The 18,640-nt window shown below is 38.1% G+C and overlaps 1 protein-coding gene across 2 annotated transcripts; it reads left to right on the top strand.

Annotated features, from left to right (window-relative positions):
* Window positions 1-240: 240 nt before the first annotated feature.
* Window positions 241-11,440, top strand: taok3b (TAO kinase 3b). Of its 2 annotated transcripts, XM_077240660.1 has the most exons (8): window positions 241-667; window positions 2,069-2,305; window positions 3,046-3,174; window positions 5,550-5,753; window positions 6,467-6,706; window positions 7,154-7,366; window positions 8,073-8,255; window positions 9,904-11,440. In XM_077240660.1, exons 2-8 carry the CDS (start codon window positions 2,120-2,122, stop codon window positions 10,063-10,065), a joined length of 1,317 nt encoding a protein of 438 aa, XP_077096775.1. In that variant the 5' UTR covers window positions 241-667; window positions 2,069-2,119; the 3' UTR covers window positions 10,066-11,440. The 2 variants fall into 2 exon arrangements, with proteins under 2 accessions (XP_077096775.1, XP_077096776.1); XM_077240661.1 differs by lacking the exons at window positions 241-667; window positions 2,069-2,305; window positions 3,046-3,174 and adding an exon at window positions 3,751-4,005.
* Window positions 11,441-18,640: the final 7,200 nt, after the last annotated feature.

Genomic DNA, 18,640 nt, shown 5'->3' with positions numbered 1-18,640 from the left:
CTATTGATTCTTTACAAGTACAACCTTTATTAGCAACAAATCAAAAACTAACACAAATAATAAACAAACACTGACTGCCCCTTTAAGTATGTAGAGTTAGAAACGATAAGAGTTTGAGACGTATGCACGCGCGCACACTTTCCGTTGATTGCCCGTGGTAGGCATTGCGTAACCGTGCGTAACTTACTCTATCCCACCGGATCTGTATGCTTCCTCCTCCTCCTCCTCCTCCTCCTCTTTCTTCTCAGGAAGTGCAGCCGCTAGTCTGAAGAGAGGCTACGGACTCCTGCTCTCGCCGTACAGAGCGACTCGCGCGCCATCCATCGCGATGCTGTGCCTTTTGCAGGCACCTGTGAACGACATACGCCAGTAACAGATGAAGGGTGAAGAGGATGCGCTGGAAGCAGCAGGCTGTTTGCGGGCAGCAGGGAGACGCAGCGGCATCATCCTCATCAGCAGCAGCAGGGCGCTCGGTTAGCGCCCACCCCCACTCACTTCGTCTTTTCCTCCCCCCCTGCAGAAGCATGCTTGCGTGAGGGATGAGGCTGGAGACAGGGACATCAGGCCAGAGCTGCGGCCTTCTTCTTTTCACAAGAGCCGGGCTCGCCATCATCGCAGCAGCAGCAGCATCCGCCAACGCTTTGCCATCATCACACCAGCATATTTGGTAGGCAGCCTATCTCTCCTCTTCTGCTCGCCGTTTTTGCATAAGAAATGCAGGCCTGCCACGGTCATCCACTCAACCCCACATCAGTAACCATGGCAACCACATCCTGTTAATAAGCGCTTTTTTACTCTCCCCCCCCCTCCCCTTGTCTTTCTGTCTCCGGAGCGCAGGCTTATTTTACGCTTCGTTTTTTTTTTGTAGTAAAGATATTCATTTTGTTGGGATCTAGAGCTCTTTTCTGGAGCTGTACATTATGTACAGTGCTCCCCCCTCCACACACACACACACACACACACACACACACACACACACACACACACACACACACACACACACACACACACATATATATATATTCCTTTCCAGAATGCAAACTAAGTCAAAGGTTTTATATATACAGAGAGAGAGGTTAGTAGGTTACATGATCATTCAAATAACATAATTATTTGCTTTCATATTGGCATTCTGATTCAGAACTGAATCTATTAGTGACACTATTTACTCAGACACAGTGTTCAACCCATCAAGATGAATCTGATTGGCTCCAAAATCATATTTTTAATGTAAAATGTAAATGATATGAACCTAAATACTTATAGCTGACATGAGCTGTGTAACATGCATTTAATTATTTTATTTTATCTAGTTATTTTTTGTATGCATGCAGCTTTTATGATATCTAATTAAATGATAAACTACATGGTATATTTGTACTGTAAAAAAAAACTAAGGATGATTTAAAATGAACTAATCAATTATGTGAATTAGTAAAACACTAAACAGTGAAATCACAATATATTGACTTTTTCTTATGCATACATATTAATTTTAACCTAAAATCCTGATACTGATAAACACTTTTACTACACATTATGCATCAACTTTTCATGTATTCAGTAGGTCCTGTGGCCCAAAATTTATATATGGATTTTAGATTTTTAAAAGTTTAATGAGTGATACACTCTATAACATTATGCTAGTGGTGAAAAAAAAAGAAAAAAAAACTTTAAAGTAAAATTTAAAGACTTAAATACATCAAACAATTCATATCATTACGCAGTTGCTCTGATGGAGCAAATAAACACAGCATTAAACAAAATGATGCATACACTTTTTTTGGTTATATAAACATTTACATACATATGGTATGTAAGGTTACAGATTTTTTTCAATTTAGAAAATTCAGAATTAATCATAATATGACAGAAATGACTAGAAAGTCACTTACTTTACAGAATTGGTCATTATAATGAAGATACAAGTAATTGGTAACCTAAATGGTAACAATGAACATCTTAATCTTAAGTTAATATCTTACACCTTGTGGTTTAAAAGGTGCAATGAGAAAATAATCTTGCTTGGCTTACGTGACCTTTGACCACCAACAAACTGTGTTTGCAGGTCAGTGAGCAGATCCAGGAGCATGAGCAGGAAGCTGTGGGGCGTGAGCAGATGTCAGGGTATAAGCGCATGCGGCGGCAGCACCAGAAGCAGCTGATCGCCCTGGAGAACAGGCTAAAGGCTGAGATGGATGAGCACAAGCTCCGGCTGCAGAAGGAAGTGGAGACCCAGGCCAATAACACTTACATTGAACTGGAGCGGCTGGCCAAGAAGCAAGCTGCACAACTGGACAAGGAGGTGCTTGCTCCTACTGTACTTTACACATAGTGGAGAGAGTTATGCAAAGTTTACAAGATATCAATTTTTCTGTAAGTTGGTACTGTGAACATGCAGTGGGGTCCAAAAGTTGAAGACCACAGTAAAAATTTGGAATGGAAAATCTCATTTGAACCGGGAAATAAACAGAACGTTTTAGAATTATGAAAAATGAAAAACAAATAAAGGTTATGTATTCAAATTAATTGGAAATATTACAATTTTTCAGTATTATCAAATAAGCACATTTGTGACATTGATCACTTGAACTCCTTTGTACAGGTGATCAGATGTTCTTGCTTCCATTGAAGCTCAAGAATCTCTTTGGATCATCTCAAATCAACAAACTTGTGGATTTCAAGCAGCTCGAGGCTGCTGTGATTAAAACAAAAGGTGAAAATACTATTTTTAAGGTTAACATAATTTTTTTTAATAATTTGTAATTAAAATAAACTGTATTAAATTATTATGCGAAAGGATTTTCACTAGTGGTCTCAGACTTTTGTATGCCGCTATATGTGGATTACATGAATTATTTAAAATAGATTTTTAATGAAATTACTTAGTTCAGTATGTTTATTCAATATAGCAAATCACCATGATGACAAAATATTGTTAGTTTACTAATGCACAGCTGACCACAGTAAGCTTTGTGTGATACTTATCCAAACCCAGGATACTTATCGCAAAACCAGATGTTATTTCATTTTGTCTCTCAAAAGACGAAGGCCTCGGCAGCTGAGGAGAAGAGAATCCAGCAACAGATCTTGGTCCAGCAGAAGAAGGAACTGACCACCTTCTTGGACACACAGAAAAAGCAGTACAGACTATGCAGAGAAAGAATGAAAGAGGTGAGATCAGGACAGTCAATGAATTCACAGGACACAGGACAAACCCAACTTTTAATGTATGGGCCCCACTCTTCTGAGCCCAATGAGTATACCATAGACCAGTGGTTCCCAAACTGAGGTACGTGAGGTGACAGAGGGGGTATGCAAAAAAATTGGTGTGTTTTGCCGTTCATTTAATTCCTAACCCTAACCCCTATTCCTAATCCTAACCCTAACCCATTTAATTTCATTCTAAAATCTTTTGCGGTCAAAACTGACTGCATCCACATATGATGGGTTGTGTGCAGAGTATGCTGCCTTAGCAAATCGTGCTTTACTGCCATTTAGCACGTATTAGCATGAAGAAAAAGATATAGACATGGTGTGCATAGAGATGATATGATATAGACAAGCTATGCATAGAGATGGTTTTAAGACTCAAACTCTCTTCGATACAAAAACATACTGTAGCAAAGTTCAGGGAAAAAGGAGGCGGGAACCGGCAAATAATCAAAAATACTTTATTTAAAATAAAACAAACAAAAAACAAAAGTACCGCCAGCAGCCCCTCGCGGACGACTGCTGGCTACCAAATAAACATAAAAGGATCCGCCAGCAGCCCCTTGCGGACGACTGCTGGCTCTCCAAAATAAAATAAAACACAAACAAAAGACAGGCCTGTTCCTCTCTCGATCATCAACGTCGTCGCTCCTCCTTTATGCTTCCGCTCCTCCGTGAGAGATGCGAGACCGGTGTACTTCACAGGTGTTGCTCATTAACACTCGCACCACCGGCCTCACTCCGTTCTCTCACGTCCCTCGGCCTCGTCCTGTTCGCCACACATACCCTTGTGTAAGTTTTTGTTTTTAATTTTGATATTATATTATCTGAACAAGAATGCAATTTTTTTCAGTTGAACGAACATTCTACATGTATGACCAGTACATGTTTATATGATGTACATTTTAAACAGTATTATTGTCAGTATTGTTTGCTCTATTTTGCAACGAAATAATAGTTCCAACAAAGCCACAGCAAAACTGCAACACACAGCGGTGTTTCGTGAACAAATCTGCGGCTTTGAACCCATTCATAATTCATAATTACAGCCACTTTCATAGTTACTGAATGAATGAATGACTCAATGGCTCACTCATTAAGATAGTGACTTACTGCCACCTACTGGCGGTTTTAGTTTAATATTTAAAAGTATCACTTCGTTTTTACCATCATTGCATATTTATCTATTGAACTTATTTATTTATTTGTAAAAAAAATATTTTATAAAGGCATTTATAGAGGTAAAAAAATTAACTGGACAATCAATTTAAGGGGGCAAATATTGCACATTAATGATGCATTATTAACAAAGTTCATGAGGAACTCGTTCAAGTGATCTATCCAATCAGCACGAGAGGATGCCTATATATACAGTGCTTAACAAATTTAGCAGACCACCTGTCATAATAAAATTGAAAATAAATATTTTAGGAATCTGTCAAAAACTTGTTTAAAACTAAAAATGTTATTGCCATTACTAGGTGTGGCGAGCTGGACGAGGCAGAGGGCAGTGAGAGAATGGCGTGAGGGTGGTGGCGTGAACGCCGATGAGCGACACCTGCCCGACACACCGGTCTCGTATCTCTCACGGCCCTCGGCCTCGTCCTGCTCACCACACTAGGCAAATAACAAACTGAAACAACTAAACTACTTGGCATCCTTTGGCTTGCATTCTTGCTGGCATTGTTTTTATGTACTTTTCCACAGTCTCTGTTGTTATTGACTTAATGAAATGACTGAAATAGTTTGTAGTTGTTCCCAAAGACTTGCTTTTGATTAAACTTTTATGCGATCTACCTTTGAATCCACTAAATCCCAAAAACTGTTCATATAGGATTCAAGTCCGGACTTACATTGGGTGGTGGTCTAATACATTTTTTTAATTAAAAAAAAAGAACAGTTTTCTGCATTGATCCGTCACTCCTCACTATTGGCTGGTTCCTATCCCAGTCAGCCAAATTCGAGGTCAGGGCCCTCCCCTCAGACATCACGCCAAATAGTCTTTTCTCGGTCTGATTATTTGTAAGTGTGAACCAATAAAATGGAAAAGGTGTGACTGCAGTCTAAGTGGAACAGGGGGTACACAGAAGGATGTTAAATGCCTCAGGGGGTACACCACTCTAAAAAACTTGGGAACCACTACCATAGACGATGTTAGTCCCTTTGTCACAGGGCCCTGAACAATGTCAGACTAATTGTTTCATATTACCTGTAATACAGTAGGTGTAAGCCAAGTATATAATTCCATTGCCCCTTATGCCCTTATATTCTATTACCATGATTTTGCAGTAAAAGATTACAGTAATATATATATATATATTTTCTGTATGCATTAGGATATGAATGAAGACTCTGATACACCAAAAGAGGAGAAACAGGAGCGCTTGTCACGGCATAAGGAAACAATGCAGCGCTCCCAGGCTGAGGAGGAGGCCCAGCTGTTGAACCAGCAAAGACTGGTTTATGAAAGGAGCTGCCGTGCTCTAAAAAGAAGAAGCCTTATCAAGAAGCATGAGTTTGAACAAGAGCAAATGCGGGAGGCAAGAAATAATAGGAATCACTACAAAGAATGTCTCAAGCACATGCTTTTGTTCTTGTGAATTTTGAGGTTTCATTTAGACATTAAATTAAAAAAAATAAAAAGGTTTAAACTTGTTTAAATTTTAGATTAATGTTTTAAAGTCTCTTATGCTCATCTCACCAAGGCGATATTTATTTGAAAATAACAGTTTTCTATTTTAATATATTTTAAAATGTAATTTATTCCTGTGATGGTAAAGCTGAATTTTCAGCATCATTACTCCAGTCTTCAGTGTCAAATGATCCTTCACAAATCATTCTAATATGCTGATTTGGTGCTTAAGTAACATTTCTTATTAATAATGTTTAAAATAATTGCTTTGGTCAATAATTTTATGAAAACCATGATACATTTTTTTCAGGATTCTTTGATAAATAGAACAGAAATCTTTTGTAACAATGTAAAAGTCTTTACTGTCACTTTTAAATGTCTTTACAATCAATTTAATCCATCTTTGCTGAATAAAAGTATTAATTTATTTTAAAAAAAACTGACCACAAAGTTTTGAAAGGTAGCGTGCGTGGTGTGTAGATTTTATATAGTGATATTTAGTGTTGATCAGAGCATTTGTGCTATTTCAAATCAGAAACCTACTACACGTTATCCTTTTTTGTTGATGTCACACAAACTAATGAAATATTATTCATACATGACTTGCTCTTTATGTTAAAGGAACTTAACAAGAAGAAGACACAAAAAGAAATGGAGCATGCGTTGATGATCAGGCAGGATGAGTCCACCCAAGAGTTGGAACAGCGGCATCTACATACCTTACAAAGGCTACGCTTTGAGCTGATGCGCCACCAGCATCAAACTGAGTTGGAGAACCAGGAGGAGTACAACAGTCGCCGGCAGAGGGAGCTACACAGAAAGCATGCACTGGAACGCCGACAGCAGCCCAGGAACCTTAAGGTAAACATTATGTAATGGTGGGAAGAACCAACTTAAAATATGAATTAAAAGGAACATTACATAATATTAATATAAAAATAGAATATGTAGCAGCTTTGGATGAACAAGTCACTAATTTAACATTAAAAGGATTTAAATGTATTTAAATGTTAATTTTAAATGCTTTTTTCTCTTTGAAACAGTGAAAGTATACACAATAACACAGGATGAAAAACCTTTTGTATTCAACCCATGTATGATTATCTATGAGTTTATCATCTTTTTACTCTTTTAATTCCTTTTATAACTGTTTTAATTTTCCTTGCTTTTATTTTGTGATTATTTTAATACCTTTCTGTGTAAAGCACTTTGAATTACCATAGTGTATGAAATGTGCTATATAAATAAACTTGCCTTGCCTTAAATCATTATCAAGAATAATACCTAAATAATCTCATCTCATTATAGACATTGGAGATGCAGATCAAAAAGCAATTCCAAGATACATGTAAGGTGCAAAACAAGCAGTACAAAGCTCTGAGGAACCATCAGCTGGAAGTCTCCCCGAAGAGTGACCACAAAGCCATCCTGAAGTCGCTGAAGGAGGAGCAGACGCGCAAGCTTGCACAGCTGGCAGAACAATATGAGCAAAGCATTAATGAGATGATGGCCTCTCAATCGGTAAAGTACACAAGCAGCAGAGGAAAATTACATCAAACCACACAATTTGTCCTAAGAATGTGGGGTCAGTTTGTGGCCTAGGTTATAAACTTCACCTGATAAATGTACTGAAACATACTCTGCCAAAAAAGAAAAGAAAAAAAAGAATGGTGTATGATTTACTTGCTAGCAAATTTCACTAATAATTACAAAGAAACAGCATGTAACACATTGAATTAAATACAACATTTTGAAGTTGAAGGACTGAAATAGAATTGTTTTATGTACTCTAAAAATCTTTTTTTATTTAAAACTTTGAAACAGTATATGACTTCACTGAGTGTGTCAAAAATGGGAATGCATTTTTTTCTCCACATTGCCTCTTTGGAATTAGAGAAAACCTGTTGAAATAGAAATGGAGTGTTTAATTGTTCTTAAACAAATGCTGTTTTCATATGCAGTCAAAATATGCTTTTTTAAATATTCCTATCATAGCTTCTTGCTAAAACCGTTTGAGAGGTTTCCCTCTAGTGGCTCTGCTAGGAACTGCTAAAATAGGATTTACAAATTGAATTTCCACAACCAAGTTTCTAGTTGCACCATTTTTCCAAATGAACACTGTGAAGTGTAATTTTGCTGCTTATATATGCAATATTGCTTTTATTCAATATGGAATAGTATAGAAAATCTCAGTGTTTTTAATAATTGGAGCATATAATTCTCTCAGTTACGTTTAGATGAAGAGCAGGAGGCTGAATGTCAGGCTTTAAGGCAGCAGCTACACCAGGAGATGGAGCTCCTTGATGCCTACCAGAACAAAACCAAGGCACAGATGGAGGCCCAACATGAGCGTGAGGTGCAGAAGTTGGAACAGAAGGCGTCATTGCGTAGGGCTCACTTGGAACAGAAGGTGAGCTGTTTAAAAAAAAAAAAAATGAACCTCTGTAATTCATAGGATAGATTTGGCCATAAGTGGTCAAACTGTGAACTTGGTAGCAGAGATGGGGGACTCGAGTCACATGACTTGACTCGAGTCAGACTCGAGTCGCAAATTTAAGGACTTGAGACTTGCTTGACTAAATTAAGAAAATGACTCGACTTGACTTTGACCTGAGATCCAATGACTTGAGACTTGACTTGACTTGAACTGTATGACTCGAGAATGACTTGATATACATTTATCATCGCAACATCAATTGATGAACAAAATGAAAGCAACGGAACCATTGACGTCAGTCATCAGATTCTGCGCGATTGCGTGACACTGCACAAGCCCAGAAAAAACATACATCGCGGTGAGCGCGCTAAATACAAAAACATTCTCAGCATCGTTTCTTTTTGGATATAAACACTAGAAATTTACTATATTCATACAAGAAGATTTGCTGTACGCATAATAACTGGCAAGGGATATCGGACGACCATCACAACCTAGAACAGTCGAACTTCATTCACCACGTCTAAAAGTAAGCTATGGCTTGTTTAACCTGTTTGTTATTGTTAATTTGACTATCTTTAAATCGAGAATATTGGTCAAAACAGCATGCCTCTTTATAAACAATTATGTTTTCAAATGTAGCTTAATGTTGTCAATATTCAAATGATAATTAATGATGTCATATGTTTTGTGTAACATTTGCCACATTTCTTTTTAAATCATGCTTTAAAGCCAAATATGTCGTTCTTTCCAATGACAAAAAACAACATAGAAAACTGTTAATGTTTTGTCGTGTTTTATGTTTCTCTTGAAGCAGCTGTTATCAGGGGTTACATCTATTAGATGTTATCAAAATGCCAGCAGAATTTTGCTCGATTTCTCCAATGACAATAGTTCCAAACAAGCCACAGAAAGAGTTATGGGTATTTGTGATTCAGTGACCTAGTTGCTTAGTTCCAGAACGAATCTGCCGTTTTGAACATAAGTTAAATGAATGCTTCTATGACTCGTACATTAATACGGTAATTTGGCGCCACCTATTGGTGGTTTTAACTTCATAATTAAAAATATATAACTTGTATTAAGGGGATGCCAGTTTGAAGAATGCCTTTGGTAGCATAGGAATTATACTTGAATTGTGAATTGCTTAATACCTTTTAATGCTCTTCTGCAATGTTTGAGGCATATTTATTTTTTCATGTTTTAATGTTGGCCTAATTTCAGTTACATTTAGATTTTTATTGTAGTAACCACTCAGCTATATGTGGAAATGCATATATTAAAAAAATATAAAGTTGCAAATAAAACCATAGTCCACAACTTCTGTAGTTTTAACTTATTTTAATATATCAATTCAGTGAAATCGTCAAACGTTTGTATGACTTGCCAGTGACTTGTGACCTAAGCTACGACTTGACTTGACTTGCTTGACGTAAGGCGGTGACTTGACTTGACTTGACTTGCCTTTATAAAAAATTTACTTGGACTTGCTTGAGACTCGAAGGTTAAGACTTGAGACTTGCTTGTGACTTGCACATGTGTGACTTACTCCCACCTCTGCTTGGTAGTAATAAAATGGAAGGCATCCTGTCTGAAATACTGCCCACACCCCTGTTCACAGATTGAAGAAGAGCTGGCCTCACTTCATAAGGAACGGACGGAAAAAATCAAGCATTTATTTGAGCGTCAGGAGCGAGAACTGGAGATATTTGATTCAGAGAGTGCGCGGCTAGGATTCGGAAGCTTGGCCTCGTTTGACTTTCCCAAGGATGAGGCCAGATGATCCAACAGAGGTAAAAGGGACTGTTCAACACTGATGTCTTTGGGCTCATTGTGCCTGCACTGTCCCTGATTGTTGGATTTACCAAGATTATCCAAACAGTGACCATGCTGGATCAGTATCTTATAACTCATATCGGCTGTGAGAACTTGATATTCTGAAAGGAAAAACTAAACAGCTACAAACTCAAAAGTGGTTTGGTGGTGCATCACTGAGCTCATAAACCAAGAAGAAATATTTAGACAAACTGACCTTTTCTCCATGCCATTGTCCCACTTTTGGTATTAAATTAGTAATTCAGGATATTTTAGTACAAGTAAGCACTTTGATATGTTGAGTAAGATCCCATCATGTTAGGTGGAAATGAAGTGTGAAATGCCTTTGGTGTCATCAAAGGACATTGTGACTGTAGAATGTGTCCTGCGTCTTCACCCTGGCTATTAGCTGTTTTGTATGTATCACGGAGAATGTGACAACTGTTGATCAAAACTTTACGCAGAAGCAGATTTTGAAGCAGTGTCTGATTTAAAAATATGGTGAATACATTAAGAGCTTTTAATTAATTTCATATTGTGGAACCCACGCGTTATTTCTTTTTACTTAGAAAAAAAGAAAGAAAAAAAAGAACAAAAAATGTATTCATTGTTCAGTATCCTAAATTAATTGGCATTAGTTTTATCAGGATGTGGACTTATTACATTGAATCAGTTCTGTCAGAGTTACTGGTATTATTGCATGCACTTTAAAAGACAAATTCAGGTTGTGAAGTGGAGCATGAATCTGTCAGAGATTTTAGCCGTGTACAAATAAAAGTGGTCATACAGTTTTGTTTTCATGGCTATTGATACTGAACATAAGCTTTATCTTTGATATAAATACCCGCCAAATTGCCAAATGCCTTTAAGTTCTGTTGATGAATGTTTTTGTTTTCCTTATTTTGCACAATTTGTTGAATTATGGTTCATGCAATGTGGACTTATCACTGCTCTTGTACAGGGAATATGTTGCAATTTGTGTTGTAAAAATTTTATATAAATATTTGTATATGATAACCTAAATAGGGTTTACATATGTATTGATCAATCATTGCCAACAAAGACCTATGGAACTCTTGTTAAGTGAAGGCAGAGGAATGCAAACCTATTTTTGTAAGTAAAATAGAAAGTAACTTATATTCTCGTGCATCATGTGACAGCCTTCATGTCTGGTGGAGCTATAATGTGAACACCTCTGTGTAACAGAGTTCATGTCTTGCTGTCATTTAAGAAAGACACCACTCCAGCAACTAGTAGAAGGGGTTCAGTTGATTCTTAATTCACAAAAACATGTACTGTATAGGCAGATTTGTGGTGTGTAATAAAAGATTATTTGGGCCTGACCAACTACTATCTTTTATAAACTCTGACCTTTCCCCCTTATTATTAATGAGTGTCTCATAATGTTTTATCAGTGATCATTGAGATGCTTTCCTACTGTCTTTTAGGGCTTCTTCTCCAACAAAGCCATTGTTAAAACTGCCCTTGCACACATTAAGTTATGTTTTAACAAATAAACACAATGAAGTTTTGATTGGATAGTAGCATGCTATGAAGTTTTGACTGGCTAACAGCATGATAATAAATATTTATTCGTTTCTTATAAGTAATAAGAATGAATTTGAATAATTAATTAATTTAGTTCGGTTTCTGATGTTAACACAGCAAAAGATCTGCATTTCTGTGCATCTTCTCGTGTGTAGACTCGATATCTGACCTCATTATGCCCTTCAACATGTGTAAATATGATTTAAAAAAAACATTGTGTAAATCTCAATCTCATGGCTTGCTCAGAAGATCACTTTAATAATAAAGATTGTACATAATAATAACAATAATAATGATAATAAATAATAATAATAAAAAAACACTTTCGACCAATAGGTGGCGCAATTACGAAATGTATGTGGTGTGGTCAGAGTGAGGTGATAATGACACATACAAAGTTTGGTGTCAATAATTACCCACACCACACCTGACTTTGTTTGCATTTACTTGCCACTTACTATTAATATTTTGACATTTGGGCATTAGTATTTAGCCAATGACCTATGTTTCCAAACTTCCTATTGGTTTCGTCTCGATCGGTCTAACAGTTTCGAAGATATTGGCAAATGTTTTTTAAGCGCTAAATCACAACGCTACACAAACCCTAAGGTGAAACCTAGCATATTTGGTATCATTGGACTCGGCAAGGATTCAGGAACTTAAGGAGATGACTAGGTGGTGCTGCGCCGAAACGCAGCATGTCGCCTCAGGTCATGCTTGTGATGACATACCAAGTTTGGTCTGAATAGACGATAAAGTGTTGTGGGGAGACAGCAATTCGTCTGTTTTCGCAAGCGCTACGTAAAATTAGTTTGCACGGTATTCGAGAACGGTTAAAACGAATCAACATGAATTCCATAAATATTTTATGGCATGGTCTGAAGATGATCTGATAAAATTTTCGTGACAATCGGACCAACGGCCAAGAAGAAGTTTGAAAAAGTAGGTTTTTCAGAACATACTAAATGGCTGAAAAAATTTCATGACGGAAAATGACGTCTTATGGTGCAATCGAATCGTCTTAAGGAAACTTTTCTAGCTCTTACGGTTAAAAACTTATTAGCATAATCGTGAGTGCAAATTTGGACAGTTGGTGGCGCTAGAGGGATTGATTTTGGAGACCAAATTTTCTGTTTTGAACTTTTTTCTTCTCACTTGTAGAAAAGATAGAGTTGCAGACCAGGAGATTGTTGAGGTATAAGTTCTTTATTTCGTCGCTGTAGTCATCTCAATCAAGTCTAACTAAGGCAGTATACATTTAGTTCATATACCCTTTCAGGGGGAGGAGTTACCTAAAGGTGGAGGCACTCTGAAACAAAAGCATGTAAATGAGGCATACCGGTTAAGGAATGTGCCCTAGACTGAGAGTGTTACCAATCCTAATCCAATCAGCATAACAGTGTAATGTAAATATCCTAATCCAATCAGCCAGACTCTTCACCGATACCTTCACATTATCTTAATGGCCAGGCAGTGCATAAAGACAAAAGGTGATAGTCTCAGTACTCTGACCGATTTAATTTACAATAGAGAGCTGGACAGACAGAAACAGGCAGGTTTGTGACATCATTTACCTTAGAAACAAAATTCACACTAATAAACTTTCTCAGTTTCTATACTATTGTATTGGAAGCTCAATTTAACATTTAAATAAAATTTGTAATCCTACATTTCCCCCTTTGAGAGTTCTAAATAACTCTCACAAAATACAAATTTAGAGACTTAAAAGTTCATTCTTGTAACTTGTGATCGTTACAGGCACATAATGCGTGTTCTATGTTTTCTTTTCTGCAATTGCATGCTGACACAGAAACAAACATGCAATTTTAGGGTCCATGACGTTCCTACGGGTAATAGTCTATTCTGATAGGAACTGTGATTTTCTTGTGAGAGGCGTGATTCATATGTTGAATGAAACACTTGATACTGTGGACGCATAGATAGTACGCCAGTAGAACAAACAACAACATAATTACTATTTCCTTTATCCACAGCCAGGGTTTACCAATCAAGTTTCCGAACCATGAAGACTTATCTTCAAGTCATCTGATGTAATTTTGCTGAAAGATCAAGAATGTCTTGTTGGATTTTGTCCAAGTTCTCTGTTGGATCCATTAACCCGGTGCAGCACTCAGGTCCGATGATGGTGCAGGCTCCTCCTTGCGTCGCTAGAATGTAATCCAAGGCCACTCTGTTCTGTAAGATCATTATCTTGTGCGAAGCGAGAGTGTCTGTGATGTTACCAAGGGCCAAAGCCGTATCATTGGCCAATTTCTGTACAGAATTCGATAAGCTTCTGACTTGATCAAGGGCTTGCATGACACCATAAGATGGTATTAATGCTCCAAGAGTTCTTGACCACCATGTTTGTGCACAAGTGAGTCCTGGAATGCAGCCATCTGCTTTGTTAGTGGTAGGAGCTGAATTTTGTAGCTGTGGGGAGCTTGGGGTGGAGTGTGTATTTTCTCTGATAGCTGGTAGAACATAAACCAGGGTGCACCTTCCGTTGAACTGGCTGGGGAGGATGCTGTAGACAGAAGTTCCACATAACCAAAAAGTGTCAGTTGGTGGAGAGATCATACACAACTGATTTATTGCAAAAAGATTGGGTAGGGATGGGTTTCTGGAGAAACACTCTGTTAAGTCATTTTCCTCTTTCTTATCTGTGGTAGTAACGTACACATGGGATTCTGTTCCTCTTTCTATCACAAAGCTGCAACGTTCACGAGGAATTTCACCCAGTGGAGTCGATGCTGGAGCATAATTTTCCATGCACCAAAGAACATCATTGGCAGGAGTAGATCTGTCATGATGGGAGTAGCTGAAGTTAGGTTGCAGGATGGTAATCCTGGAATGCAACACAGAGAAGCGGGAGGAATTGTTATGTTGTGACATGTATCCTTGTTGTATAATCCACTGGTATGATGATTGAATAAGGTACACGTGTAACATTTGGAGATAGGGTGGGCCACCCATGGGATTCCTGCTCCTACTGAAGGTGCGTGTGGCATGCAAACGTTCTTCCCAGCAAACAAGGCATTTCTTGACATATTCATCAGCTCTAAGAATATGTTGTTTCTGGAGGCCACACTTTGTGCGATGTCTATGATGCTTAGTTGAACGACAATCTTGATCATGTTGATGGATGACTGAAGGTTTCGTAAGTGAGTCTCTGCGTTGTGTATTTTTTTTTTTTTTCGTGATAGTTGGTTCGGCAGTGGGTCTAGTTGTTTTCTGGAGGTTGTGGCTTCATACGCAGGTGAGGAGGTTGGTGCGTATGGGTCCCAGACAGTCATCAAGTGGTGTCTGCACAGAGTAAGAAAGAAAAACAAAAGACAGTAGAGCAGTATTTGTTCAAACACTAGGATTGTGAACTTTTTCTGATTCTGCTAGACAGTGGAGCAGTATTTGTTCAAACACTAGGGTTGTAAACTTTTCTGAGTCTGCTATTGTTGTTCCCTCTTTCCCTATTTCTTAATTCCTTTGACACCTAAAGAACGCAGTGAGGTGAGGATGGATTAATGGATGGGAAGGCCTATGAGGGATTCTTCACCGAAGGGTTGGCCTCCGACGGCTGTTGCAATCGGTTCTTCCCTCGGCTCCCCACTGGTTCGTGTCCTATCCTATCCCTGTTGGAGCAGGAACAACCTTACAGTGTGACACATGAGTCCAGGTTTTCCTTCCCTGACACAATACTCCAGCTGCTGTAATCAACATCACTTGATGTGACCCATGTCACTTTGGTTCTAATGGAGGAAACGTCTTTGTACAGATCAATTATTGATTCAGGAGGCATCATTTTCTTCTGTGCTGCACTACCTGAACACACTTGTACAGTTGCATAGAAACAAGCCTGTTTAGCTGCCATATCAGCAAGAGCATTACCTTTAGCTTCCGTAGTATTAGTTGTGAGATGTGCTTTCACTTTGATCACTGCTAATTTCTTTGGAAGTTTCATGGAAAACATTAGATCTTTCACTAATTCAGCATGCTTAATGGGGGATCCCGCAGAAGTTAGAAACTGCCTGGTTTGCCAAATGACACCAAAATCATGAATTACCCCAAAAGCATATCTGGAATCTGTGTAGATATTAGCAACTGATCCTGAAGCTAGCGTGCATGCTCTTGTTAGGGCTACTAGTTCTGCAGCTTGAGCTGAAAAATGATCTGGAAGACGTCCTGAAGCTAACACTTCCGTGGTGGACATTACTGCATAACCTGCTCGTCTGTTACCTTTTTCTTTTACTTCACTCATAGGTGTATATGTAAGCGTAACACAATCGTGAGTAATTTCTCCTTCATCCTCTAACAAAACTTCAGTCATAGCAGACATCATACATGAGGACGGATTTGTGACAGGTGCACGCTGTAAGACAATATTTGGCATTATTGTGGACACTGCATGAGGGCTTTTTTTAACGTTTACAGTCTGACCTAACACTATTAATGATGAAAGGCCTGTGCTGTAAAATAACATTTAAGGCTGTGAGTCTACTTAACCAGTGTTCCCCAATGGAAGGGTGAGATAGTCACTTTCCTTTTGTTCTATTAAACAAAAACAGGAGTCTTTTATCTCTGTTGCAAGTTAGTGGGGAAATTAAGCACTCACAGCCCAAATGGTTAACACGTCAACCAGCTGCCCCAGTTTAATGATGAGGGGAGGGGCTGCTTTAGAGCAGCCAGCAGGCTGAGCAGAAGCTGAGTTACATTGTTATTTTCTCTAACATTCTTTTTGTTTTTTCTACACTCTTTTCCCCAATGTCCATGTTTACCACAATAATAACAACTACTGCCCTCTCTCTTAGGACATTTGCGTTTCTGTTGATTCTCTGTGTTGACCTTAAAGGATGCTGCTGCAATTTTTACTCTTTCCTTGACATCAGAGTCTCTTTCCCATGCAGCCAAACTGTCTAAGTTGTTTTGTATGGTTCTAGTGGACCATGTTAAGTCTAAGAAAGGCAATGCTTTTCTATGTTCTGACAACAGACCATCAAACCATGTGCGAACTAGGGGACCATTATTTTCTAGCACCTTCTCTGAAGTGTCAGCTATACCACTGTATGCTGCTGCTGACTGGCAAAATCTTTGAGTGTACTCACTAACAGTTTCACCCTTCTTCTGTAAACAACTAGTGATCTTCGACCAGTCAATTTTAGGTCCAACAATGTTCTTCAACGCTTTCAGAACTCCTTCTCTCAATTCATCTTTTCTGGCATGTTGTAGTTCAGAAGTTACAGCAGACTCAAAACTGTTGAATTCAGATTCAGTTAGAATTTGTGACATCAGCTGTGTGACTTCTGCCAATGACATGTCGTAAAGACGCATTTTACTGATCAATGCCATTCTAAATTCAGAAAAATCAGTGCGTACTGAAGGTAAGCTTTGGGATAGTCTTTCTATGTCTCTAGGTCCGAGTGCTTTGGCAACAGTTTGGTTTTGGACAATAGAAGAGTTGGGAGGAACACTTTCAGTTCCCTCAATTCCCTGAGATCTTCTTGCAACACAAACCTTTACTGAATCTACAGGCTTATCAGTTACTGATGGGATGTCTACATCTGTTTCAAAGAATGCTTTTAAGTCAGGATAAGTTTCGTCTGGCTGTTGGTCTTCTGAGTCACATTTGGTTGAGGCCTTGTTATGGCCCACCTTAGTGTGCATTTGTTTGTTCTGTTCTTTTAATTTATCTATACACCTAGATTGTTCTTGTGCAATGGATAAGCTAAATTCCATGTGACAGAAAATAATGCCTTTTATGTTTCTCTTCCTGATACATGCACCCAACACCTTCTTGCATTCTTCAATAGACCATACTTTTTCTGGGTGAATACCAAATTTCTTTCTCAAATCCAATCTGACTGACTCAGTCACTATGGAGTCCATCTGTTCTCCTAACAGTGTTTTAAATTCACTATGTGACCACAAAGGAGTAGCAAGACCACCCTTTTTAGTTGTGGAGATTAGTCTAGCACTTTTCTTAATCATTTTGTGGATTTCTTTGTTACCACACAAAGAAGCACTAAACTTCTCTGATCACAGAGGGTACGCTTGTTAACACAAATTAACTATTGTTAAACTTCCTTGTTATCAACAGATCACAAACAATTAGTACGTTACGCTAATCTTCCCTAAAAGAAAAATGCAAAGGATCTTTCACCTTCTTAACTTTTAGAGGATAAAACAAACAAAAACACTAAATCTTCTCTTATCAAAAGAGGCTACACTCGATAACACAGTTAACCTTCCTTGCCCAGAGCAAAGGGTAACACACAAAATATTAGCAATTTATACTAAAATCTTCCCTGCCTGAAAAAAACTTTTTCCACTTCCCTGGCAAAGCAGAGGATAAAACAATATTAACATGTACGTTAATCTTCCCTGCCTGAAAACAGAGGGTACAATATATTAGCACTTGATGCTAATCTTCCCTAGCTTAATAGAGGATAAAACACTTCCCTGGCAAAACAGAGGGTAAACCACTGTGCTAAAACACTTTTAACAGTTGTTAAATTTTCCTGATTAAACAGAGGATGAACCTTCTTAAGCAAGGTAGAGGACAAACTACTGTTAACAGTTTAAACTATTAACTGTTGTAACTTGTTAAACGTCCCTTGTTGAACAGAGGATTAATCTTCTATGACTACACAGAGGATGTATCACCTTCCCTGGTAAAGCAGAGGATAAGTCTTCCCTAACTTTACAGAGGATAAAAACAATTCTTCTCTGCTGAAAACAGAGGATAGCAAATATTAGCAAGTAATGCTAACCTTCTCTGTGAACAGAGGATGAACAACAAAAAAAATAAAAAAATTAACTAGCACATAATGCTAATTCTACTCTGTGGACAGAGGATCACCAAAAAACAAAAACAAAATAACTAGCACGTAATGCTAAACTTCCCTGCCTGAAACAGAGGATCACCAAATAATAACACGTAATGTTAAATTCTTCCCTGCCAGACAACAGAGGATCACTTTCATCTCTAACAGAAACTTTAG

Source organism: Siphateles boraxobius, unplaced genomic scaffold (genome assembly GCF_051911475.1).
Source record: "Siphateles boraxobius isolate OS27281-9 unplaced genomic scaffold, OSU_SipBor_1 24, whole genome shotgun sequence".
Classification (NCBI taxonomy): Eukaryota; Metazoa; Chordata; class Actinopteri; order Cypriniformes; family Leuciscidae; genus Siphateles; species Siphateles boraxobius.
Note: the sequence above shows the minus strand (reverse complement) of the source record. Positions and strands in the feature narration are given on the sequence as shown.